General features: G+C 43.8%; 2 protein-coding genes and 1 long non-coding RNA gene across 7 annotated transcripts in view; 2 read left to right on the forward strand and 1 right to left on the reverse strand.

Moving 5' to 3' along the window:
• The window catches only part of LRRC38 (leucine rich repeat containing 38), a 175,152-nt gene extending 166,435 nt beyond the window's left edge, over positions 1-8,717 (forward strand). The window contains exon 5 of the transcript XR_007380869.1: positions 8,491-8,717. The gene's annotated coding sequence lies outside the window, so the exon portion shown is untranslated. The remainder of the gene's footprint in view (positions 1-8,490) is intronic.
• Positions 8,718-13,952: 5,235 nt separating this feature from the next.
• LOC125703530 (uncharacterized) lies at positions 13,953-22,548 on the forward strand. Its single transcript, XR_007380877.1, has 3 exons — positions 13,953-16,673; positions 17,200-17,300; positions 18,351-22,548. It is a non-coding gene; the product is annotated as an uncharacterized LOC125703530 (long non-coding RNA).
• The window catches only part of VPS13D (vacuolar protein sorting 13 homolog D), an 88,093-nt gene continuing 82,073 nt past the window's right edge, over positions 21,658-27,677 (reverse strand). For 3 of the 5 annotated variants that reach the window (XM_048968067.1, XM_048968066.1, XM_048968065.1), the window contains exons 69-70: positions 23,780-24,020; positions 21,658-23,018 (exon numbers count right to left, since the gene is read on the reverse strand). In XM_048968067.1, the coding sequence (XP_048824024.1) occupies positions 22,887-23,018; positions 23,780-24,020 (373 nt within the window). In that variant the 3' untranslated portion in view covers positions 21,658-22,886. The remainder of the gene's footprint in view (positions 23,019-23,779; positions 24,021-27,677) is intronic. The other 2 variants (XM_048968069.1, XM_048968068.1) reach the window with 1 other exon arrangement.

Genomic DNA, 27,677 nt, shown 5'->3' on the forward strand with positions numbered 1-27,677 from the left:
TGCTTCGAGGCGTTCTCCTGTCTTGGTCAGTGCTTTCCTTCCAGTGTCAAGCCCTGCGCCAGCCTTGACAAGGCATCTCACAATGGAGGGCTTTTTAAATTCCTAAATGTCTGAGGCTCTCTGGAGAGGATGAAAAGAAACTTTGATCTCAGTGACTGTGATGCCCTCCCTAATAGATGCTTTCAGCGTTATTTTTCTGTCCGCTTTTTGAGAGGAAACCTAATTCACTGAAAACACAGCTGCAATGGGGGAAGAACTCTTCCAGGATCTGCCAGTATTAGAGGTGCACGCTTAAGAAACACTGGAGAGGGATAATTCCTCCCCTTCTGCACCCTCATCCTTCTATTTTCTCATTAACCACAGTCAGGCACACCAGGCTTGTAGATGCAAGAGCAAAAGGGATTGGTGCAGCAAGGCACCCTGCAGTGTCCCCCTTAAATCAAACTTCTCTGTTGAGTTTCTATTCATTAATGACATCCTAATGCAAAAGAGAGGTAAAAACTCGTGTGCATGCTGAAAGCAACTCTACCCATGCCCACAGCTGTCCCTTACATGCATCCACTCTTTTCCTGCCTTACATCAAAGATGTTCCCTATCTTCAGAGGTTGTCTTACATCCTAAGTGTGGTTGATTTCTTTCTAATGAATATAAACCAGTCAGAATGTAGCAGGGACTCTCATGATCTCTCTCTTCTCTCACAGAGGCCCACGCTCACACTTCCCTCTCTCTTTCCCTTAGGGTCTCTGAGCGGACAGCAGGTCAAATAGCAGTCACAGTGGGGGAGAGGTATGCAGCAAACAGAAAATAATGAGGAAAACATTGACATTGCTTTTCAGATAGTAAGGAAGAGTTGGCTAATAGAGTTTCTTCACTTGTGAGTGTTGCAAGATACAATGCTCTACATACAGTGAGTTTCTTGCGAGTTTGGATGGATACATACAAAGATTTTCTTAAAAAAGAAAAGCTCCTCTGGAATGCCCGTTGAGGTCTGCTGTCCCTTTGTACATAAGGTTGGTATTGGGTAATCTTGGAGTGCTGCAAATGTGGACAAGCTTTGTAGGAGCCTAAGGCCTTTCCAAAGGAATTTCCGCCCTTTGACTTATTTTAATTTTGGTTTTCCCTCCTCTCTCCATTGCCTCCTGCTTTCCACTCCTCCAAACTTTTTTTGCTTCTTTCTGTATTCCTGTGTCATTACTGCACTTTTCAGTGCCACCATCTTGAAGCCAGATGTCACACAAAGAGTCTGGACTAAATCTAAATCAGGGTATGTATTTATTATCCTGCTGGAGGAATCGAGGTGAAGCTGTAAGAGCAGGGCACAGAGGTTTCATAGGAAATTAGGTAAGCTCTTTGGGTTTTACTGCTCCATTCTCTGAAGAAGTAGACCTTTAGTATAGTTTTTCTGTAGGAGATTGCTGCTGTTTTAAAATGGGAATGATGAAGAAATGTTAGCCATTGTGGGACATTTGTTGTCCTGACATGAAAAGACCCTGTATTTAAATGAGCCCAGATTGAAATATTTTCAGTTCCAGGTGATTTCAGAGGCTGATGTTTGCACCAAGGAATTTGCATCATTAGCAAGTCAGAGTAGGGAGGGAGAGGGAAGGACTGGAAGGAGTCATTTGTAAGTAAAACTGATTTCTCCTCTTCAATATTTGATTTCTGTGTTTTGTTTTTGATGGGGAAAAAATAATCATCTCATTCCTTTATGTGCCCTTGATGAACTCTAAAAACATCCTTCCTCTGCTTGGCGTGTTTTTGGAAGGTGGAGAACAGGAGCGAGCCCTGAAAGTGGGAACTGAACTCTGCCTCCCCTCCATTGTTCCACTGAGGTTAAAAAGCAACAGAGTCCTTTCCAGCAGCTCTTCTAGAATCACAGAAAGTGCCTGGGCAAGTGATTCTACTGTTTGCAAAGAGAAACTTGTTGTACTTTTATGTAATGTGCTAATTAGTGTGGGTGGATATCACCAGATCTAGTCTTGCAAGCCTTTTAGACAACTCCCTGAACACTCCCACCTTCAGATATTAACAGATAGCATTACACTTGCCAGATCTCATAAAAACCCACTAACAGACTTAATGCAGGCACCGTGTGAGTAAGTGGGTACATCTATTTCAAAGGGACCACATCTGTTTGTAGCAGACATGAATTCAGCCTCGTGTTTTCCTCTAGCTGACATTCAACTGCTGGGAAAGAAAATGAGGTGACCTTGGATCATCTATTTTTCTTTTATTCATGTGGCTTTAATCAACTGGGTGATGGCCACTTTTTTTGACAGCTCTTCTTCGTAAGTTTTTGGGATAGAGGAAGCTGATGTCAAATGTTTCTTACACCATTTCCACCAAACAAACATCCCTGAGAAAACCAGTGATGGGTTTAATGGAGGGGGTTTAATTCCCCCAACCTAGAACTAGAATGGAAGACTAGGGAGCTAGAGATGGAAGACACAGAACACAGCTTCACTGCTGATGGGGTATAAAGAGATGTCCCTCCTCCTGTCTTCTTTTCTTGCTCCTGTATCCCTCAAGCTGAAGCTTCAGCAGAAGCACGGAGTGATCTGACCTGCATGGACTGGATACAACTGAACAGAGCTATGAGGAGTTGATTTATAGCTTCACACCTTCCCAAAGAGTGCAGGCTCATTAGTGCCTTACGTTAATGCATGCCCCATAGCTGAGTTTAAAGTAAGGAGATTGTTAGCACTCTCTTCAGTAGCAAGAGTTCTCAGAGGCCATTCCTGCTTTTCTTCTGAAAAGAAATCTGAACATAAAGAGACATATTGCACATCTGCTCATCTTTGCATCAAGCCATTCAAGTTGAAAAAATCAAGACGTAGATATGCTGATTTCTCTGCATAAATCTACAAAAGGAAGTTCTCCCTTACACGAAGGAATGAAGTACTCTCATTTCAGCTTGGAGATGACCAAAGAACAATTATATGGAAAAAAACAAAACAGGGTAGATAGAATCTGAGGCGGAGTTTGGAGGCCCTAACCAGCCAGAGGCAAGACCTTGCCTTTTGTTTCTGAACTTACATAATAACAGGGACATTATGATTTCCATCCAAATACAGAGTCTCTAAAAGAAGCATGTTGTTACTTCTATTTATTCCTGTGGGTCACCGTGCCCTAAAAAGCAATCCATTCACTTTGTATCTTGCTGGCTCAGAACATTCCCCATGCCTCACTTACTGTTTGCTGTCCGTCCTTTTATTTTTTTGGAGGAAGGCACAGCAACTCATATATGTGAAAACAAAGGTCATGTTGACTTGTTATTCACTTTTCCCTTGCCAGCTGCAAAGCTCATCCATCATGCCTAGGTATCGTGAGGACATGTGGTTCTCTGGGCTGATGCTGACCCATCAGTACGAGGTAGATGTGCTTCCCTTTCCTTTTCTTTCCTTATGCAAAAGCATTTTGTTATTTGAAAGAATTCCTCTGTATTGTACAGACTGCTCACAGCCAGGCATCTCTGATTTAGCTCCAACCTCTCAGAAGCCTGCAGGCTCCATATGAAGATGACCCCAGCTTCCCCAGATGATTTCCTATATGTGTCTTCAGGGCAGTTTGCCACTGAGATTTGATCCTGACCAATTTCTTCCCTCAAATAACCATCTGTATGATTACTGTGAATGAATACATGACATGAAATTCTTTATCTTCCCTTTTTAGTGTTAGTGGCAGCATAGCTGCTAGTTGCTTTAAGCATTGAGTTCTCCCTGCATTCCTCCTCAGCACATTACAGCATTAAAGTGCTGTAAAAAAATAAGTAATTCAGTGCTGTCTTCTCCAGGAAAATCTCCTGGAAGAGATTTTCTTTCTCAGTTTCTTTATGCAGAGAGGGGTCTTGAAATAAACGCAGAGGTGATACTGCTTCTGGAACATCGCGGCTATATGGAAAATGCTATCCTATGGAATTTGGGTTTATAATAATAAGGACTCATCACAGAAGAATGTTGATAGAAGATGGAAATGGCTGTAACAGAAAACAAGTGATATCAGAGCTCAACAGACTTGCACTGTCATTATAACCCCCTGCAATTTTGCCCATTGCAATAGCAGAGGTGACAAGCTCACTGTCTCTGCTCTCTCAGTTGTTGAGTGCAGAGCAATAAATGCCTTTTTTTTTTTTTTTAATGTCCTTATGTCAGAGAAGAAAAGCAATTCTTGAGTTCAGTGTCAGCCTGAGATGAGGAGACTTTCTCAGGTACAAGAAAAAGAAGTCAGAGCAGCTCCTAGCTGAATCCTGAGGGTGCCAGCCCACATTTCCCTCTGTGAAAAACACAGTGGGAAGAATAGGATTGACTAAAACCAGCAATAGGATTAGACACAATCACAAATCAATTTGTAAGCTATTGCATGGCTTTTTTCTCCCAACAATAAAGTACCTTGTGGTGTCTTCTGGACTCCCATCAAAGCTGTAAAGAGATGGAATATACTTGTAGAGCTGGACAATAATTTACTGCTTGTCTCAGGGCTATGCTAAAGAGAGTAGACAGAGGTTGGCACCAGCTAATTTGGTAGCTGAATAGTCTGCAGCTTTTTAGCTTTTTATATCCTAATATTCTTGAAAATTCAGTATTAGTGATCTGACATATTTCTCAACTGTCTGCTATTGCATAAAAAAACCATGCACAAAAGCAAACAAACCCCTTCGACCCACATCAATTATTCTCATACTTTTGAAGCCTACAACACAGTTAGCTTCTCTGTTGTCCCGTTGCCATAGCTGAGGCTTAACAAGCACATTAATCAAATGAAATACAGCCTTGAATTTCTCCAGGAGGGATCTGCTGCTGACTCTGACAACTATTTATATAAAAAAAAACAACAGTGTTGATGTCCTGCAGCAAGAGTTGCTACATACATTCAGAAAAAAAACAAAAGTCGTGTACTAACAGCTATGGTTAATTGTTCAATAGCACAAGTTCCTTGGTTCAATCATTGCAGTGTCACAGCACTGAGCCTTCTGACCTCATTTCAACCAATTCTTTAAAGAAATCTTCATTCTTTCAAACTCTTAACCCCAATATTTAGGAGTGCTGTCACTTTCTGCCGCATTTCCTGTGAGGCAATCTTGCAGTGCTCAGTACTTCTCTTTACAAACTTCTCCATCTCATCAGACAGATTTGCCAGTGCCTCCTCATCTTGCACAACACAGAAGTTATATTCTGCATTTCTCCAGTGATATTGCAAATGAACTTTCAGAGAAGATGTTCTTTTGAATGAGCCACAGGAGCCATGCTGAGTTTATTTTAGTCGGGTTTATATTAGGTTTCATTTTTGCTGATCCCTTCATTTTTCATCCTCTCATCTGTCTCTTCCAATTTTCCCTGTTGGGGAGGGTTGTGTTTGGAGAGTTTCTGAGCCAGAATGCTGTGCATGCAGATTGTTCAGCTCCTTGCCTTCCCTTCAGGCAGTCTCACCTGTACATGCCTGTGTCCACACCTTCTCATACATTAACATTGCAAACTGCCCTAAATATCTCTGAGATTAGCTTCCTTTTAAGCACGAGGTGTACCAAAAAGCAGAGAGCTTGCGTTATGCTGCCTAACGAGTTGACAACTGGATATGCTTTTTTAAGGCCTTCAGGATTTGAATTTAAACTTAGAGGGACTGTTAGGCCTGATGGTTAGAAAGGGGATTGTAAGCTTGATGTATCCTGAAGTGGGCAATACAGGTGTGAAAAGTCCGGAGTGCTAAAATGGGTTTGGTGTCTTCAGTTCCTGGGACAAAGAACTGAAATGTGGATCTAGTGGATTTTATAGACCAGTGCTGAGGAAATAGAAAATAAGAACAAAGCACACAAGCCCTTTTCTGAAATGCTGGGAATACAGTGCGAGATCTGAACTACAGATACCCGGTGCTGCGTTTTGATTTCTTCCGATAATTCATGAATCAGAGATAGGCTCTGATGATACCTAAACTTGTACAAGTGCAGCATGAAGTTGGATCACGGTGGATCTGCATTAAGGCTGATGGGCAACTTATAATCCAGTGATTTCATTACAGCTAGCAGTACTGTTTGGCAAATCTAGCTGTAAAATAAGCCTGCTGTCTTTTAATGGATTATTTTTAAACAGGCTTCTTTCAAAATTTCATTTATCAAATAGCTTAAATACATGATGGGTCTCAGCCAATAATTTGCTTGCAAGTTATTCACCATAACTACTACTTTGAGCGCTTGCCATTCATTAATGTGCAGTTTTCCCGTGGAACTGGCTGTCCAAATCTCACGGTGGCTTTGCTTTCCCCTGGTTGGACGCTTTCCAATCCCACAGAAAGCTTTGTAGGGGCTCCAAAATGTCTGATGATGGCTGTGAGATGGCTTCTGGCAACAATATCAATGCAAATGAATATTTGAATGTGCTCATGACATATTCCAATCTTGTGATCAAAAACGTGCCTATAGAAATCTTCAAGGAAAAAAAAAATCTTGGGATACTGTCAAGAATACATTTGCCTTTACTTATGGCAGCAAATGTTCACATGTGTTTTATTTCTTTCATAGGATTCAGCTCCTTCTTAGCTTCAGATTGATAGGAAAACAAAACAAAACAAACACAACAGTCTTGACACTGGAAAAAGTTTATTATTATAGAAGTGACTTCCTGACATCAGGGGATGGCATAATTCCATCCGAGGAGAATGGCTTTATGATTCTTTCATAGGATCATAGAATCATGGGATTGTTTCAGCTGGAAGAGACCCTAAAGGCCATTTGCCCCAACCCCCTGCAGTGCACAGGGACACCCACAGCTCCATCAGGTGTTCAGAGCCTCTCCAGCCTGACCTGGGTGTCTGCAGGGATGGGGCATCACCACCCCTCTGGGTAACCTGTGCCGGTGCCTCACTACCCTTAGTGTAGAAGACTTCTTTGGGATTTGTTTGGCAGTGTACTCTCTTCTAGTTCATTTAAGAAAATAAAATCGTAGATGGAATAATGTACTGCCACTTTAATTTAGAAAGCAAACATAGGACAAGAATGCTAAAATGCACTGAGAGCACAGGTGTGTTAGAGGAAAGGCTGCGCTTGCTGCTGAGCATAGTTCAGTTCACCTGACATTCGTTGTCTCCATCTTCACTCTGAGTCTGCATTTGAAACACCTGTATCAAACCCACAGGCACTATTTATGAGACACAGCACTTAGCCAGTGCATTTCAGTTCCTGTTGTGCATCTAGGAGATGCAAACAGGGGAAGGAGCAAACTGTACAACCCTACCTGATGTTACAGAATGAGGCAGTATGTGATTGCACTGATGATGTAGACTCATAGAATGGCTCTCAGTATCTAAAGAGGGGCTGTAAGAAAGAAAGGAACAGACTCTTTGGCAGAGGATCTGTTGTGATGGGGCAAAAGGAAACGGTTTCGGAGTAAAAAGGGGGAGATTTAGACTGGATGGAAAAAGTTTTTTTTACAGTGAGGCACTGCACAGACTGCCCAGGGAGGTGGTACAGACACCCAAGGTCAGAGAATGGGGCTCCGATGGAGCTGTGGGTGTCCCTGCTCAGTGCAGGTTGGACCTGATGGCCTTTAGCGTCCCTTCCAACTCCAAGGATCCCATGGTTCTGCAATTCTACAAAACCTGGGCTTGTTGGACCTAGCAGCACAGCGCTGAGAGGGTTTCATGGCACAAATGACTGCTCAGGGCACTCCCCATGTTTTCCTGGACCTTTTAGCAAACACAGCCTTTGTTTGCATTTTTCTGTGGTATGTGTTTACTGTTCATTTGCGCTGCACATGCTGTGAGAAATTAAGCCATTATGATGGTATATATATTTTTTTCCTTTCTCCCGCTTTCGTTCTTTTCACAACCCCCTTCAAAAGCCCTCACAGTTCCTTTCATTATTCGATGTTAACGGGACAAAAAGAAATAAATACTCAAAAGAAGAGAAAAGCAGCCTCGCCGTTTCGCTTCGTGCTGTGGTAGCCAAACACTGCTCTGCAAGGTCAAATAAAGAAAAAAAACCACCCCAAAACCTGCCAGAAAACCCCAGCGCTCCAACCACAGGTTGGTCCCATTGCGGAGCGGCTCTCAGCCCGCAGAGCGCAGCGGCCTCTCCGTAAATCTCTGAGTGTTTCATATAGCTCGCCTGTCAGGCGGCCATTAACTTTTATAACCTTGATATTTCAAGCGAAACAATGAACGCGAATTCTTTCTCAGTGTTCCTAATGGGTTCCACATGTGAACGATTTGATGCGATTTTTAATATTTTGGGTTGTTCGCTTGGTAGCACAGCCGGGTAACACAACCGGTCCCGGTTGCGGCTCCCGCGCTGCGCTGACAGAACCGCCGCCATGATGGAGCGCTCGGGGCGCACCGCGCAGCCGTGGGTGCAGCGCGGCCTCCGACCAGTAGGGGGCGCGCTGCTCGGTGCCGCTTGGCCGCTAAGGGCCGATGGAGGGAGAAGAACGAGGCGGTGCTACAGAACCTTCCAGAGCGGCGATGTTGAAGGCAGGTAGGGAAAAAAGCGCCTGCTGTGTGCAGGTCACCAACCAGCAGCCCAGGCTGCCCAGAGCCACATCCAGCCTGGCCTTGAATGCCTGCAGGGATGGGGCATCCACAGCCTCCTTGGGCAACCTGTTCCAGAGCCTCATCACCTTCCGTGTGGAAAGTTTGGAGGCTGGGTGGCTGAGGGAAATGAAGCCAGGCTGTGAGATTTGGTGATGGACGGCCAGCTGGAGGGCTGTGGGCTGGGAGGATTTGAGCTGAGAGTCTGTTCTTTTGTCAGCTTTGAGGCTGTTAGCACGGTCAGCAGTGCCCAGCACCCCCGGGGGCAGTGGGGCTGAATGAGGGCATGTGCCAGCACTGAGCTTGGGGCTCTTTGCCCGTTACATCCCTCCAGGATGAATGTCCTGTGTTTCAAGTTGGGTTTTAGGAAAAACTAATCGTTGGGCATTGGCACAGGCTGCTCAGGGAGCTGGTAGAAGCAGCACGACTGGAGATGTTCAGGGAACGTAGAGGTATGGCACTGAGGGATGTGCTTAGTGGGCAGCATTGCGGTAGGTGGGCATTTCAACTCAATGATCTTAGAGGTCTTTTTGGAACTTACTGATTCTGTGATTCTTCAGTTCTGTTTTATTATGTTGGCCCACGATGTCAAAGGTCGCTGTTGGTGGTATGGCTGTAGAGGTTGAAGCTTTTTGGCACTATTGATCTATGGTTTATTGCTGCGCAACAGATTGGCAGCAGAGGGGCAGTCTGACAAAATGGTGTTTGACATGGAAGTGCCAATGAATCAGGGAATCGTAGGGATTGGGAGGGACTTCTTGGGGTCAGCAAGTCCAGCCTTCTCCAGGCTGAGCAGCCTGGGATCTCACAGCCTTTCGTCATGCAGGAGATACTCCCAGCCCCTGATCATCTTTGTGGCCCACCATTAGATGCTCTAGAAGACCCCTGTCTTTTTTGAATTGAAGGAAAGCTGTGTAATTGAATTCTTCCCTGCGGAAAAGAATGCACCCATTGACATTCCTTGACACTGAACGCTTATGGAGAGAAAAAGTGGATGTGAGCACAGAGAGATGGGTGGGAGGTGGGTTTCAGCAGTGGCAGCAGTCACCTCTGCTGGTACAGGTCTTTATGAGCACGGTATGCAGGCTGTTGTTCATCACTGATGAAAATACAGATCTTGTGGTGGTGATTATGCTGAAAAATAGTGTTTTGTAGCTGGGCACTTGCTCTGTCAAATAGTGTTACTGTGCTCTTGGTTGTAGTTTCTGTGGAAATAAATAGGAGGCGACTTGTGGACTTGATAAGCTTTTGTCTCTCCACACCTATCCTTTGTTACAGCTGACTTTGATGTGACAAATTTGTCTCCCATCGCGCTGTGTTTCTTCACCTTTTCCATCTGCGGAGGTGTCTTATGTCGAAGGCTGTTCTGGGTGGAAGTTGGTTGTCCAGAGATAATTTTGTTTGGTTTGGTTTTGAGCACAACGTCTGTAGGCCTCGTTTGGTAACCTGCCCTTTAGGTATAAGGGACTGCTGTCAGAGTGAACACAGACAGGCATTCATGGCAGAGGCAATAAGTGGAAATTTCTTGAACCCTAACTGGAGGCAGAGGGCTCGTGCTTTTGAAGGGCTGCCATTTTAGGGGAAAGAGATTAGTCTTCAATTTGTGCAGTCTGGAAGAATCCAAGAATCTGCCAGAGAGACCAGAAAGCTCAGTTCCAGTTTCCAGTTGTTTCTGCCTTAGGTTTTCCTGCTGTGGGTGAGGGCCAGGTTTTTTTTTTTGTTTCCCACAAATGACAGTATCCTTTAAGTTGGATACATTGAAAAGAAGGCTGTTACCTTCAAAGTTCAACCAATCCTCCTTCAGGTTGTCTTTCTGAAGTGAAAGCTGTTCCATTTAGGAATGGCCGGGCTTTCACAAGCCCTCTCCTGATGTTGACAAACTCTGGACTTTTGGGGAGAAGCCGAAAAGATTAAAATTATCACATCAGCTTCTTTTATTTATTTTTTTTTCTTTAATGGGATGATTCTTAAACCACGAGTTGAGCTGCCTTTCAGTTCAGCTTACCCTTAATGTTCCCATGCTGGTGTGGTTTCTCACAAAGTGATTTTGCTCTTCTGTGCAGCGAATGGAAGGAGCACAGGGCTTGGATGTGGGGTACCTGCATTCTGCAATTGATTTTACATGTTATCATTGATGCCTGCCATGTCATTCCTGTTCTATTTTAACTGTGAATAGTTTTGAAGAGATGTTAAAACCTCTAGCTTGAAAACTTAGCACAAAGAACTGCTGCTATGGGCAGTTACAATAATTGTCTGCCATTTTAATGCTTAGATGGTCCTGATGCAGTGGAGGGTGTCTGCACTGGGTCTGCTGTTGGGAAATACAGATGCTGGTGAGTTATGCAATGTGAGCTGAGAGTTTGGTGTGTAACGTCTGATTTTTTTTCTAATGCAGTCGTTTGAAGTTTGATGTCTTCCTGACAACTCTACTTGGCTCTTCATAGCAATTTTCATGCCTTGAAAATATGCAGGGGTTAGGTGGGGGATGCTGGATTTGTTCTTTGATAAGGGCCTGGGATTCCTTCAATAACAAGGACTCTTTTGTTACAGGCTGATCTTGTGCTACCTTGGTGTGGGAGTGGTGAGGTTTGAAATGGATGGTGTCACTAAATTAGTGACCACATCAGAACTTCTCCAATCTGCATTGCTTCCAGACTAATTAACCTATGTGTCGAGGCGAGGTCATTTGGTGATCCTGAGAAGCCAGTTAATATTATTCTTAGACCACAAGGAATTTCCACTTACTTGTAAAGCTGTCAGGCTGTTCCTCTTTGCCCCGTCAGTGAGACTGCAGCTTTGTTCTGTGTGTCCAGTGGCACTGCAGTAGTGTGTTGGGGCAGTGATGTTACAGACCATTAACAGCAATGTGCTGCTTGTGTGAGTTTCTGCAGGAGCAGCCTGGGTGTGGGACAGCTATAGAGTGCTTGTTCAGGTTAAAGAGCATAATGAAATTAAGGTTTACAGCAGGAAACATGTATTGTTAGCAGCCTAGCCACGTGCTCGCTCACCATCTCATAGAGGCCCAGAGTGCCAGCAGGTGAATGTAACAACATGTTGATTCTTACAGTCCTAGATGAAGGAGTACCAGCTGCTCAGCAGAGCAGCAAAAGCATGGCAGGTTTGGTGTGTGCGTTTGGTTTTCTGATGATGTATCCAGGCGTTGAGAAAGCCATCAAACACACTTTGTGTTGCTCTGGAGATTGCTGGGAGCAGTCCTGAGCACAGCAGGAATATAATGAAGACCTTTCAGAAAGCCGTGTTCTTGGGCAGTGTTTCCAGTGGGCTGCGTCACCTGACTGGAGCTGTGACGTGCGTGGTCTGGAGGTGACGCAGAATTTGTGTTTGCTGGGACTGGAGCATTCAGGGTAGTCTGCTCAGGGCTCAGTGCTGGCACACTGCTGGGCGCAGGAGGGGGGCCTGGGGGAGCTGTAGGCACCATCACTGGTCAGCCTGCAGGGATGGACAAAGCCTTTTGTACAGTGTGCTGTGTGAGCAGTTTGTGGACTGCACGAAGGTCACAAGGAGTGCTGCATCTCTGGAAGCGGCGGAGCACAGAGGTGTGGGGGGTGCAGGCTGGGTGCCATCCGGCCTCGGAAGAACTGATAAATGTGGATACAATACCAAGTGAATGTTGCTGGCTGTAGGATTTATATTTTTGCTCCTGAGCACGAGGCCTGTTTCGAAGCATAAATAACTGCTATCTCTCCAGCGCGTGGACTCTGGCTCTGTGCTTGGCCCTGTGTCCCAGCCCCCGCTCCGCTCAGCAGGGTCAGGGAGAAGGGAGAAGGGGCGGTGTCTTTGGCTGACATGAGCCCGCTGGGGAGGGATGAGAGGAAGGGGGTCTTGGGGGCTGGGTTCAGAGCAAGGTTAGCCAAATATCGGATAAATTAAGCAAGAGAAACAGACAGCTCAGCTTGCAGTGAACTTTTCACCCAGCTAACCTGTTGCTCACCCTGCATTGCACAGGTGGAGTACAACTCAAGTAGAGCACAACCCTGGCTTTCCCTGCCTTCTCTTGCTGTAGTGTGAGGCATGGCCAAGGAGAGAGCAGGAACTGAAAGGAGTTTGATTTGTTGTTTTGAGTCCAGAAAAGATCTGATTGCTGTCTTAAGAGCACTGAAGTAAATGCTAATATGGCCATAGGGTTAGTTAGTGTTTGTTCCAGTGTAGAACCTCTACCAGTAATTCCTGGTCATAGAGAAGAAATGAGGAAGAAATTCCATGCTGGAGAGGGCAGGGAGCAAACAGTGCCTGAACAGGAATGGTTAGAGAGTCTTTGTGGGAAGATGCAGGGCTGGTGGGAATTCAGTGAATTCTGATGTTTATATTTCTCTGACTTTTCATCTGCATTTGCAGCGCAAGTAAATACAAATGATTGCTGACAGATGTTGTAAAAACATAGCATTATGCTAACCATTAAGCTTAATTTTGTTCTCAGTTACTAACGCATGTGGCATAGTATGGCCCTTACTCACATCACCTCTATATAAATCATGGACTTTCCTCCAGGGGTACGGAATCCAGAGCAGAATTTACTCTGTTGGCCTGTTTTGAAATCTTCACTGCTTCTTCTCCCAAGAACTCTCCAAGCACATTGAAGTTAGTGGGGTGGCAGCTTTGTTGGAAAGTAACATCCAGTAGAGTGCTTAAACCCTCAAATGTAGTTCTCTGGCTTCAGGTCAGTGTTTTGAAATTGGAACTCCTGTTCTCTGATCTTCCTTTTCACTCACTGTAGGTGAGGAAGGCCTGAAACCCACTGAAGTGCCTATTGCACAGCGTTTCTGGGAGCTCAGCCCTTGATTTTTGTAAGCATGCCTAAATTCCATAAAACAGAGGTCTTTGTAGAGGCTTTAAAGAGCCTTTTATCGGTAGTGAACTTTCAGATGGTAAATGCCAGGAGCTCTGTCTAAAATGGAAGGGACATTGTATAAACCTTGAGATAAGCACAGACTTCAGGGAGCTGTGAGCCTTCCTAGAGCTGAGAGTATTTTCTGCTCTGCTCAGCGCAGCAGGACGGCTTCCCTCCCCCTCCTCTTGCTCTTCATGTGCGTTTGAGTTCATGTACAGCTCCTCAGGCACTGCCAGCTTTACATTAGGAGATTGGCTGCAAAGCAGTACTGACAGTGTCTCCCTTGTATCTCAAATTCCTGGATGTTGAGGAAGGACTGAAGCTCAGACGGCCATTACCACACAGACCAGATGTGCATTCAGGCCAGCCCAGCGTTGCCGTAGGATGGTAGGGAGCTGGTGACATGCCTTGGTGCATCCAGAGCAATGCGGGTTCACCCAGCGAGAGGGCAGGAATGGCAGTGCTGTGGTGCAGCCCACTGTTACAGTTAGAGCTCACTAACTCCTCTCCTGCCAGGGAACAGGGATGTCATTCTGCTTTCTTAAAGTTCCAGTGTTTTTTCTGATAGGTGAGAAATGAATGTAGAACGGGTGCACGAGCTTGGTATTCCTATTGACAGAAAGGGGCTGTAGGTCTCTTTTGTAGATGGGAAAGATTAGGGGTGTGTTAGAAGAAGGGGTGGAGAAAAAGAGTATGAACTGCAGTGTAGTTTCTGGGCTTGCCTGTTGCATCAGCCTGTTGCTGATGCCACTGGTTACTTTGCAGGTTTTCTCCTCATGCAGTTGTTTCAAAAGTAAAAGTAGCAGTCGAAATCTGCACAAGGCAGCACTGCTCTCTGCTGCCCCATCCCCTGCAATGACAGAAGCAGTTCTGTACATTTGGTGAACCCGGAGAATGGATTGTGTTTAAAGTCATGTTTTTGTTTGCTTGTTTGGGGCCTTGGTTTGTTGTTCTGGTTTTGTTTTGTTCCCTCGGGATGGCTCTGGCTGACTAATTTTACAGCCTGTTGTTTTTCAAATGCAGATGTCACCACTGGAGAGAGAATGGGGCAAGGACAAGTTCAGCGGTCACCAGATAAGGAGGACCACTCTTTTTCCATCAGCTTGAAGAGATTTGGCAGAGCTTTAAGTAACACCATAATTTTCCTAAAGCTTGTTCAACCTGCCTGCTAACGTGTGTGTTCTCCACAAAAGTTTCTCCCTTTTAGACACGTTTGCAGCACTTCTCAGTCCACTTTGTTCTTTCACCTTACGGCTCGAAGCCCTTGTTTCAGGGCACGCTTGTTTCTTCTACTGTATTTTTACTGCCCCTTGAGTGACATCATTCAAGTGGTGAGTCTCTGAGAGATGATTCATACTGAAAAAGATCTAATAATTGTTACCAGTTATTCAAATCAGTGTTACTGATTTCCCGCATCCTCCCACTGGTCCCTTGAGCTCCCCCACCCACTCGTTTTTCCTAATAATTCCCAGGCTTTCTGGCTGTATGCTCAGTGTGCCCTCCTCAGTGTTACTGTGCTAAGGTGTAAGTATCTCGCCCTCCCCTGAGGAGCTCTTAGGGCTTGGCTGCAGCAGCTTGTGTAGGCAGATACGGGCTGAGCTGAACTGGCAGGGTAGAGGTGGATTGACAAGCGCTGGCCTCAGTAAAGCTTCCAACTGCTTTCACAGCACATCTTCTGTTTCACTGCTGTGTCGGCATTGTTGGCAGCCTCTGAGGTTCAAAGCTGGATGAGTAATGTGTCTGCAGGCTGTGGTGCTGGGGTGCACAGAACTCTGAGCTAGATTCTCCTGAGAAGTTCTGCAAGGTATTGGGGTAATTACCTGCTCTGAGCTAGCAAAGACTTGCACCAGTAGTGACCCTATCACGCTGCTGCTGTTTCAGTTTGTAGTGAAGGATGTTTCTTCTGTTTCACAAATACGGATGTATAACTCGTGAAGCTTGTTTCTCCTGCACCTTGAATTGAACTCTATGCTGTGCAGTGATTCACATCATCAGTGTAAAAAGCAAATTCTTGTTGGGAGCAGCCATATATTGTTCTTCATCCAGCTCCTCAGTCTGGCCCCATATTCCCATTACACCCTTCCTTCATATCCCTGCATCCTTGTCTTTGATCTTCCCTGCTTAAGTCCCTTCTGTGTGCATTTTGTCATTTCTCTTGTGCATTCACCTTCTTAGTCATTCTTTTTGTTGGCAGGGGCACACTTGATTTTCCTTAGAGTTATATGGATCTTGAGTATCAGAGGTGGAAGGGGGCAAATCTGGATCAGTTCTGGATGCCCAGCACAAACACGCTGATGTTCATGTCTCTGCACGCTGTAAACCCAGCCCCAAAACAAGTCTGTGGCTCTTGTGGAGAGAACTGCTTTACGTGGCAGCATCCTTTTGTGTTGCATTGGATTCAGCGTTGTGTTCAGGGCTGAAATGCCCTGTGTGCCGTGCATTGGCCCAGCAGGATGAACTCACACAAAGAGAGTGTCAGAGCTGCCCTTTCTGGAAAAGTAAGTGATAGGAATTTATGGCTGTTGCATCTGCAGTAAAGCTGGCACCACAGCCCTACTTCGTCAGCAGTAGGACAGCGGAGGGGGAAAAAAGCATGGTGTAACCTTTGGTATGTTATTTATTATCAGTTTGCAGCCCTCTGGAAAATGAACTTTAGAAAATTCTGTGCCGATGGTAACGATGAACACTGGGAAAACCCAGGAATCAGCAAATCCATTGTGTTGCGCTGACAGAAAGATACTGTTACAACACACTTTAGCTGCCAACTTGCTGCAGTCACTCAATCCATCATGGTGGGCTGTTGGATCACAAGGCAGTGAAACTCAGCCTGGCGTGTTATTTTAGTCTTACATGGACTGTGAGATAAACGGGGCATGAACCAGCCCCCTGGCAGGGGGTCGACCCCTAGCGCCCTCATTAAAGTGCCAATCAAAAAGAGTAATGGAACAGGGAATGGAAAGCTGGCTTCTTCAGCCTGTTACTGCGCACAGTCTGAGCAACTTGCACAAGCCAAGGGAAACATTTCTCTTCTGAAGAGGAGCCAGGCTTCCAGAAATACCTCCTCTCTCCTTTTCTCTTTGTGTGCAATGCTGGGACCCTCCTGTGCGTCCCGCCTGTGGTGGCAGCCTGTGGTGGCAGCCTGTTGCTTACTACAGCGCAAGCAGTGGGAAGAAGTGTGGCCGAATGTAACCCGGAAAGGATGTAGATGCTTCTTCTGTGGAATACAGCAGTCAGTGATTGGTTACAGCATGGCTTCTCTTGCACATTGCTTGGATTTCAGCATTTGCGTATGAAAGATGGGCAGAAAAGGGTAGGTGCATAAGTCATGCTGGTTGGCACAGGAAGTGTATGGTCGTGTTTTTGTGGGTAATTTCAACTTTCTGCAGGAACCCACAGCAAACGGTGATACCAGGATTGCTGGGTGAACGCAGCACTGCTATGCTGCTTGTCCTTGGTGGTGAATATTTCAAAGAGCTGTATAACCTCTGCATTGCCAACGGATGCTCATCTTCCCATTCTGAGTGCATTCCAACAGTGGTGATGCTGTGGGAATTTGTGTACCATCTTGTGATGCCTTCTGGGCTTCTGGTGTATAAATCCACATTCTGCAGATCAGCTTTGCTCCGGTGCGTGCTTGGCAGAGAGAACAAAAGGTAACGAGTGAAAAGAAGCAGCACCGTAATGCCTTAATAGTTATTACAAATTTGGTTAAAAGCTTCTGTTGCCTGGAAGATTGCAGGTGGCTGCAGGGTGATGCATGATCACAGGAAGGAGCCATCCAGCCATCCTTTGTTGCTGCCTGTTCTCATGCTGTGCTGCACTAATGGCTCTTCTAGGTGCTATGAAGCTGCAATCAGACTGTGCTGTGGTAAAGAAGAGAAAGCAGCAGCTGTGTTCTGACGTTGGCCTTGTACTTCACTATGGGATCTTAGTCAAGGTACTGAACTGCTTTCAATTTTTCAGTTTAAATGTCTGTAATTGGGCCAAATTCAGCTCTTTCTACTGTGAGTGCTGGGATGCTTTTGTGAAACGTCTGCAGTTTCTGTTCTGGTTACTCTGCAAACATTTTCAAAGCCCGTGTGAGGTTCGGTGGTGCTCTTTGGAAGGAGGGGAGAAATCATTGATGTTCTCCCTGGTATTTTGGGTTGCTGTGTCAGGAGCCTGGCCCTACTGAAACATGGTTCTGTTCTCCTGCAAGTGGTGTGGAGTTTGTTGTTTGCTCTGCCCTCATCAAAGTCTGAGGTGAAATTTTTGCTGCACCATTACCCTGTACCTGGTGGTTTGCATTGCTGACTGCAGATTGCTTCAAGGCTGCTGGCAAACGACAGGCATTAGGAATGGTGAGCCAATCTCGAGGGTCAAAGCAAGTGCTGTTGCTATTTCCAGAGGGTTGATGGATGGTGGATTTGATAGATTTCTCTATTTGTTAAAATTTCTCCACAGCTGCAGTATCCAGGGGGCTTTTCTTGCCATTTTTTGATTTTGCTGGCATTTTTAGTGTGCAGAAACAATTGTTCTGTAGCTGCCATACACAGTCCTTGTCCTTTGGGTGACCCATCCATTTATCCAAAGTGTAAACGCACATGAAAGCTGTTTACTTCTCTCATGGCCTTTTAGTACTTTCGAGTCAGACCAGAATAGGCCGGAGGTGCAAGGTTGTTTCTTATCCACAGAGAGAACTGCTTGTGCTGGGCATGTTGCTTGGGCAGCAGTGTGCCTGTTACAAGAAAGCCTCAGCACTCCCTTATGATAGCAGAGTCTGACTGCACTGAGACAACAGTGCACAGCAGGCCGTGAATAGAACTGATACAATGCAGTAGGCATTTACCTCTTATGTAACTGCAGTTAGCGCCAGGATTATTTTTACTTCTATACTTGAATATGCTGTAGTTCCACTGAGGGAAAATAGGAAAAAATATAATCTTTTTTTTTTCACTATTTGTCAGTGGTTAATGAGTAACTTTCTTTTTTTTTCCCTTTTTGGCAGGCCTCCTTTCATGAGTAACTGAGCTGTGTTACAGCCGTGCGAACCCAGGGGCAGTGTGAGGACCCAGCCTTGTGTGCACATCTGGTGCTGCTTTACTCACGTTCTCCCACTCAGAAAGTCTGATGGTAAAGACCTTAGGAAAGGAGTACATCTCAGTGCTAGAGAAAGCAGCCTGGATTCTGTTAATGAAACATTTTCTCTGCGAGGTAACTGCAGTGTTAGCAAGGAGGTAGATTTGAACTGCCCTGATTCCTTGTTAAGGCTACCAGAGTATTGGGCCAACTACCAGCAGGCTGGAATAGATCTGAACCAATAATATTCATGGGGAATTGGTGATGTTTTCATCCTAGCCCCATATTTGATAAAACAGCAGCATCATGTGTACTGACAAAGCAGTTACCACCAAGCATGGATTGGAGTGCAAAGCTCTGCTCCCAGTCTGTTTTTTCAGACAAGACGACTCGGTGATCCTTGTTTATAGCAACTATACTTTTAAGAATGGAAGTGTGGGGAGTAAGGCCATCACTTTGCAAGGTAAGTTTGAGAAATAGATATATTACATAAATATACACACACAAATATGTATATGGTGTCATTCTTTGTAAGAAACAATGTTATTTAAGCAGTATTTGATTAACTGTGGCATTAATAAAAATGCCCTTTCTTTTGTTTTTATCTCTTTGCAACTGCCAGTAATGTGCAGTGTATGCCCAGACCCTGCTTTTCAGAGCCAGGTACCTGAATTAGCTGTGATTAGAAAATACAGGAATGTTCTCTAAGGAAGAGAAGCAGAGCAAGCAAGGTTTTCCCTCAGGGTGTCATCATCTGGTGCTTCATGCCCTGTACAAATCAGGTCAGTGCGCAGTTGTTACAGCGAAGACAAAAGGATTTATGATTTTTTTTTTTTTTCTAGACACATTTTTATGGAGTTGATCCAAGATCCTGGGGACCAAGTCTTCAGTTGGAGAGAGAATAGCTGAGTGGTGGAAAACACCATCTCTGGGAAATGGGAGAGCATACCTTGAACTCCTTGTCGTGATTACTGTGATTACTTTTCTGTTGTGAGATGTGGAACTTCCAGCCACTTACTTTCTCTCCACAAAAACATAAGCACTGCACTTTTTGATTAAACAGCATTCACAGCTTAAGCTGTTCAGCTATCATCGAGTTGATTTATTGGAAAAGAATTCAAGAGCAGAAAGAAGGATATTGTCCACATCTTGCATGTTGTTTAGCTTATTTCAGGCATATCTCATTGTGTATTTCCTGGTTTATTGCCTGTAATTTATTTAAAGATGGCTAAGTTGGAGTAGGTAACAGAATTGTTTATGGTCCAGTAGTGACTGTTGTGAAAACTGTTTCAGCCTGATGTTACCCTGGTACGTGCAGACCCTCACTCCTACTTGGAATTGAGTGCCTAAGGGTTGTTAAAGTCTTTCTTCTAATCTGTCCCCTGCCTTTCTCTTCCAGAGGCAGCAAGGGAGACAGATACTTGATCTGTTCCCCTCACCTGTGATGTGCTGCAGCCTGCTACCTGGCAAGGAATGTCTACAGGAATAAAACTTACAGAATTATGTTATGTTATGGGTAGGGTATGTGATGCTACTTTTTTCTTTTCTTTTTTTTCCCTCCACTTTTAGCATTCATGGTATGCATCTGTTTTCTGTATGTTTATGCTGCTGCAGACCCAGGCTGTTTACCAGATTTCTCCTGTTAGCAATACTGCTTCCTCAGGAAAAAAAGAAGTCTTAGTGGCCTTGTCACTGCTCCTGTTAGTAACACATCAGTGATTCAGAGTAGCAATTCTCTGTGGTTCGATTGCTTTGTCAGGTCTGAGGCAGTGAAACAGACCTTTGCAGCCACAGCTTTTGATACAGATTGGGACAGAGAGGAGCTCTGTAATTCTGTGTGTCCAGAATTGCTTCTAGAAAAAAAAAAATGAGGTGGTCAGCTGTGGTCTTTGACATATTTGAAACATGAAAAGTTTGGTCACAAGCCTGGTTTATTTTAGTGATGGTGGACCACATAGTTCTGCAGAAATGTTAGAAACATGAGGGTGCCTTTTTCACACATCACATTAGCTCAATCACTAATTAGCTTAATAGCTAATGTGCCATTCTTTGTGGTGTGCTGTTTGGACTGACTTAACTCCCTATAGCTGAGGTGATGTACTGCGAGGCACTGCTGTAGCACAGAAGCTGTGTTATTCTCTCTCATCAGCAATTTTTTCTCCCACAGCTTCTGAAATTTCCAGACAATCTACTTTCATGGCTGCAATTCCTATCTCCTCAAATAAAGCCAGGCTGAATGACATTTAACTGCCTTCATAAAGCTCAGAACTTTACGTGATTTGATAAGTGGAATTATTACATTGCCTTGTCTCAGTTTGTGTATAGTTTTTGTGAAAGCTAAAGGCTCGTACTTCCTCTGCACCTCCTCCTCTACAAACTATTTCTGAGTGTGGCCCTTGGAATCTGAAAGTTGTACTTATTCACTTAGTAATAATGGTAATAGTGCCAATAACAATAGGAAGTCCACAGGAGTTCTGAGATGATCCAAAAATAGTTGGGCTACAGCAACAAGGAACATCATTTGAGCTTAAAAAAAACCAAAAAGCAATCAACAACAAAAAACAACAAAGTTCTAGTTCAGTTTGTTCTGGAATGTTACAAGAGGCAATGTGCTTCCTGCAAGTGTAACTAACAGTATTCCTAGTAATCAGTGCTGTGTCTGTAAGAGAAAACCTGTTTGAGAGAACTCTGTATGAATGAAAAAGAAGTCAGTGGGCTGACTGTAGCTGAGAGGAGCAAAGTGTCAGTGTGTATGGTAACATGACTTGAGTAGCCTAAGCCAGCTGCAGTCCACGGCCCTCTTGTACATCTGAGACAGTGGGTAAATTTCTTGAAGCCTTAAGTAATTGTTATCACGAGCCAAAAAAAACCCCAACAGGTTGAGCACCTTCCAAAGGAAAACACAAATCAAATCCATTGTAGCCTGTAGTTCTCTGAGTTCAGGTCACTGAGTTGAGGTGCACTGCCATACTTCTCAGGTGTTTGCACTCCCATTCCTTACATAGATGCTGCACAACAAACTATGCAAGCCATTCTGCTGGGAGCTGGCTTTTATTCACCCTACCCTCCTTCTTACCTGCTTTAGCAACCAGGCTTTGCAGCATTGGAAGAAAACAGTTTTGCAGGGGAGAGGAGCAGGGACTAGCAAGAATCCAATAGGACTGACTGGTTAAAGCACTGCAGAGCCAATGCACTTGTTGAATTCTACATTTTACTTAAAAATTATACAGAGAAACATACAAAAGTGGTGCATTAAATCAGTTTCATTTGCATAACGGGCCTTTTGTATTTCTAGTGACAGACCATCCACACATCCACTGATACGACATCTGTCCTCACACAGCAGTCCTCTGCCTTTCACATTACAGGAGTTAAAAACAGTTTTACTTGTAACTTTCTTCAGGCTATTCCCTCTTGGATAGACAGACAGACTCATTACTCCCTCTGGAAAAGGTTCCAGGGGACTACCTGGTTCCTGGGAATACAGGTAGTTGATGAGACAAACACTCGTGGGACATGCAGCATTTGAAAAAGCAGGGTTTTTTTTATTATTATTATTTCAAAAAGTTTAATTTAGAAGATGATATCCTTAAGACAAATGATGCAGTGATGTCTCCCCACCCTGACTTCCCAGTGCTAGCAGAGTTCAGCACTGAGCAGCCAACTACAAACACGTGGAGGGAAGGATTTCAGTTTCCAAGGCTGCTCGCTTGAACTGTTTTCAAACAACACGAAAGCAGGGGCCTTCAGAGGTACAGACTTTGCGAGGTTTTTTGAGTTCTGGATTCAGAACAGCTTCAGCCTTTTGTTATCTAGTATTTTGGAAATGTAATTAAGCCAGTGAGTCATCTCTGCAGTATTTTACAGAACGCAATTATTTTGTTAAAAGCAATGACCTTTCAGTGCAATACGAGGTACAGGTTAGCTGTACTCACAGTAAGAAAAAAAAAACACAACAGAAAACAGTGCACCCTAATCACAGTGTTAAAGCTAAGAACTACAGAACTTCTGTGCTCCAACAGCTGCAGTGAACTTTTTTTTTAACAAACACTCCTTACGTACATTCCTGAACTGTGAAAAGCAGAGGGAGAGGGAAGGAACAGGTAGCTTCAGGTGCTGCAGTAAGACTCAGTATCGCTCCTTTAATTTCTTTACACTGTAAACAGACCTGTGTTCATACCGACACCCTGGTCTGGACTTTCTTATTTACAAGAAACACTTTTACATATATACATGTTAGCAAAATACAAGGCATTTCCCAGAACTGAATGCATTTGAGCTGCATCTTTGTTAGACAACTAATGCTTTAAAAACAAAACCAAAAAAAGCCCACTCACAATGATTCCATACAGTTAAATACTAAAATCATATTTATTTCCTTCCCATATAGTATTTTCTCTAATTACAGAATACCATCAGCTCCAGACTGATTCCTGCAGTTCACTCTGGCAGTAAGGAAGATGTTTCAAGAGTCCAGCTCTAATTGTTCTTGATTTTCACTGAGTCTTAACATAAGCTGTTGTTCATAATAAAGGCTCTTTGCATAGTTTATTTCTTGACATAGCTTCACTGCAAGAACTTCAGATTTCACATTGACCTGCAGAAAGAAATGCGGATGTTGTTAAAGAGGCACCATTATATTTTTATTTCACTGACTGAAGGAATTTGCATGGCTGTGCTTGAGGGAATAGAAGTGCTTCAGTGGAAATCTTCTCAGGGCTGAGGATGAGGGATGGAAGAAATGAGAAACACAGGTAACAAGAGTTTCGGTGATAGTGGGTGGGAACAGAAACATCTTGCAATATCTGAAGTTATTTCCTTTGCTTCCTCTCCTACCTTTCATCTGGCTGCTCTGTTTGGAATGTAAACTGACTCAGGTCAGGGGTGAGCTTGTAACCTTGTCTGTAAAACAGACCTGGAACAACTACTGTAATGAAGCAAAAACCCACGACATTGAGGTGAGATACGGAGTAATTTTTGCATGTGTGACATCAACAATCAATTTCCAATCTTTGGAAGATGCCATGTATGCAGGGAGAGCACTACAGTAAATAGCACAGTGCTTAACTGCATGTATTGTGTAATTAAGATTATTTCTCAGCTGAAGAAATCTTTCCTAATGTACCCTGTGCATTCAGGAGTATTTCAGATTTTACCTTCAACTTTTCTCAGGAGAACAAGTTCTACTCAGCGCAACCTTTTTGGCAGCAGTTATTTTCACTGCTGGCAGAATGAAGTTTTCATTATTGAACAGTGCAAGAAAGCAAACACTGATGAGTAGAAATATTTTGGCATCAGTACGTGCATGGAGGGGGAAAGAAACCCTGCATGGAAGACCCAACAGGCGCCAGTCCTTACCATTGGTTTTTGTTGTGATGGGCCTGGCATTGCTACACCACTGCTTGTATTAACAGCTTTCTTGGTCAGCTGCACGTACACTTTCCCATGATCTTTTGAAACAAGGCAGTGGTAGAGGTCATCGTACTTCACTTCTAGGAAGATGGCTTCGCGGTCGGTGTAGTCACCACTCTTGAGGAAATAAACAGCTTTAGATGAGATCAGAACACAGTACTTCTCTATGTTCTCCACTGCTATGAAGCTGCGAAAGAGAAAAACCAAAATGAAAAGAAGGAAATGAATCACTTGATAAAAATACTCAGCTGTAACAAAGGTCTCAACCTTGTACATTTTCAATGACCTTTGGAAGTCTTAAAGAAAACCAACAGCGTAACATGTACAATTCATTTGCATTTAAAGTGTTCTAGAAATCCAGCTGGTGTGCACCCCTCAGCTCAAAAGACCAGGTTGTAAACCAAATATGAGCACTAAATGCCTGGCTTCTAGCTTTGATGTTAAAAGGCTGTATAAAAATAGCCTCTAACAAGACTTAGGAAGATTAACTTCCTTGCATTTAAACGCTGAGTGACTGACTGACACTGAAGTTTAATTGTAACTTCAGTCGTTACTGATAGGTGAAAAAGTTTGCAGGTAATGATAAAAGCCTTTTTTTTAACACATAAACCTACTGTGCCTCCTTCTGCCACACACCTCCCCCGCCTTTAAAAACAAAAAACAAGTTTAACCTGCTGCCTGGATCAGTAGCTAGAAAAGAGAAATTAGCTGTTTAACTCTGGGGTGAAAGGTTAAGCAGCAAGCAGGTTTCCCCAGAGAGATTAGTCCAAGTGATGAATAGGGGAGGTAGAAAAGAGTGAATTAAGAAGATGGAGAATTACGATGGCTGAAAAGGTTGATGTGTAAAAGTCAGTAGGAAGGCATGCAAAAGTGAAATAGATAATGCACACACAACCACTCCTCATTTGTGATTTACTACTGAAATGAACTCCATTTGTGATTTTCCTTTTTCAAAGAAAAAAAAGCTGAAATTTTCAGAAAATTATATTTGGAGACACAAGAAAGAAAGAAAGAATGCTGAGTTTTGTATGAAAGTACAAACTAAACTGTCAAACCAGGATTCTCCTGCTTTCAGGTGGGTTCGAATTCACTATTTTTTGAGCTGCTGTTTGTGCATATCTGGCTGTTGTTGCCCTGATATGTTCAGCAGAATTCTCCACTGTGTTTGAAAACACTGAAGATTTTCAGTCCTAAGAGCCTTTGCTTGAAAAGTTCACCATCTCCACTGACCAGTTCCAAACCTACTGTCTGCTTTTCTACTTAGGTAACACTTTGTACAAATACTGTGAGCTGCATCCCATAACCTTCAGCTACCAGTGGAATGCCAGCAACCAAAAATATTCTAAGCTCAGATCATGGTTTGTTTTGCAATATAAAAGAAAATTCTAGCAATTAATTTCTATTAATACTCGTCTGCAAGATGCTGCTCAGTGCTGAACTTGTCTTTTCTCTGCCCTATGCCTCCCAGTCATATCAGCTAACACTTTGGTTTCCATAAAGGTGAAAAAAGGCATACGTGCTCATTCAAGTTGTTCAGTTTTCATTTTAAGTGGCGAGAAGAGGCATTCTTAACCTGCTGGGCAGCCTGCAGAACAGTCTTGTTTCTGACAACAGGCAAATAAAAGTCCAGTGTTTCACAGAGATCCACGTTTGACTTGGGCAATACTTCCACTGGAAGAGCAGCCAGAGCGAAGCTGCTGCACACTGCTTTTGTTTCTTTTCCAGCAGGGAGAGAAAATTTAAAAAAGGTGATCATCAGAAATCTCAAATATATTCTACTACCATTCTTTGCAACTGTCGAGGTAGAGCTGAGAGACTTCAGAAGATGTTGTGCGCCCACAAAAGCAGAACAGCTGGTTTTTTCCCCACATATATTTGATTCCAGCCTTCTGTATGGAGACAGCCACAGAGAGAACCCGACCAGCAAAAGCTGCTGTGAAGTTCAGTGGGAACAACTGGGAAACCAGACTGCAGGGCTGTATTTTTCTCCCCAGAGGAAGATTGCATCTCTGATTTTTCATGGCGTCATGCGTGCACTCTGAGGACTGGAAACGGGACGCACTTGATGGCGAAGCACTGAAACATCAGCTTGTTTGTAGTTCAAGCTCTACATTTTGTTCTAACTTTGAGTCATGCATCATTACCCATTTTCTCTTGCCAACTGTTATTTTCTTCTCCATGCCTGGTTCTCAAAATGGGTATTTAACCTTTTCAGATACGACTACAAGATAGAATGTCATTGATTTATACGTTTTAAAAAACCCAACAAACTTTCGTCAACACTATTTTAAAAATTTCCAATTAATAAAATGGACGATTAAATGAAACATGATCCAGTAGAACAAAGCAGAAGCAACCAGACCTCTGGAGAATTTGTGGGTTTTTAACAACATCAGGAAGTAATTACACAATATTTTCCAGAAGTGAAACAGTGAGTCTAACTGGAAAAAAATGTGGAAACATTTAGTTAGAACAGTAGAGCAAGGTATTAAACCCCCTTTTATGGATTTAACTCTGAAGAAAAATATGCAAATAATCAGGTCTCTAAATATGTTTCTGATTATGACACTAGGATAAAAGTCAGAGGCATAATTTTGTACTTCTATTCTGTTTTCTTGTTGTGATGTTCCTAGTGGTGAAAGTCACAGTGAATGGACAGCGTGACTGAAATGACAACAGCCCACAGTTCTGCTTATAGGGTGCACTTGTCAAAAGCTGACACTGTTTGGTTTTCTAATCACAAATTGTTCTCTCCCAATTCTCCCCACTTAATGAGCCAGGCCAGATACGACCTTTCACTAAGATGCAAACAGGATAATATGATTGTAAGATTACAGGCCACAACCAAGTGGCAACTACAAACTTCCTCCTAGGCACACAGCTTTCAGTGCCTCATTGATGCTGGTAGAGTTGAGACAGTGCAGCGAATGGGAAAACTCCCCTGAGCGCTTCACCACGAGGTGCCATTTTTTTCTTTAGGCACTGAAGCCAATTCAAACTAACGGCTCTGCATTGGAAATGCTCTGATGTGGAGTAGATACTCAAATACTCTGATAGTGCAAAACACAGTGTCTCATGCTCTCTACTGAAAACAGCTGTGCAGGTAGCTGAGAGAGAAATTTGGTTAAGTAAGGAATGATGCCATGAGCACCTAACCCAGCAACCTGACAAACGAACAGATAACTTTCTTGCATTTATGCAGTATGGATTTTTTTGTACTGCCTAACCTGACCAAAAAACCTGCTGTTTTCGCTTGCTTTCATGCACCCATATCCAGGGCATTCAAACATAAGATGCATCATCAGTTCTGCGTGCATTACCCATTCCAATTATTCCACACTGACTTTTCTGGGAAGAAAAACCACCAGTGTTTATAGTGCAGGTTTTGTTCATTGACTGCTAACAGCCTTAGCTTAGGACTAACACGTACCACAGGCATCTGACTAGCTTCTCTCACATCTATAGCAGCACAACCTCAGCGTGCACCCAACAGTGTGATTCACATACTGCTGCTCTGCTAGGCCTTGGGCTGTGAGAAACAGCAGGCAACAGACAAAGGTACAGATAGCAGTTCTGTCTGCATGAAGAATGTGCCTCTGTGCAAGGAATACAGGTTCCAGCAGCATGTGTTTATGCACAGCAGGGATTAGCCTGCATTGGACATACATGTTAAATGCTATTTACTTAGAAGCTGAAATTTCATCTTTTGTGATGATTGAAGGACACTGGAATCATTAAAAGGCATGAGAGAGGAGAAGCCATAGCTGCAGCTCTTTTGGAAACAGCATGCCGTGTGAGATCAACAGTGAGCAACAAGTGAAGCCCAGGACCCTGTGGCACCTGC

This window comes from Lagopus muta, chromosome 21 (assembly GCF_023343835.1).
Source record: "Lagopus muta isolate bLagMut1 chromosome 21, bLagMut1 primary, whole genome shotgun sequence".
Taxonomy (NCBI): Eukaryota; Metazoa; Chordata; class Aves; order Galliformes; family Phasianidae; genus Lagopus; species Lagopus muta.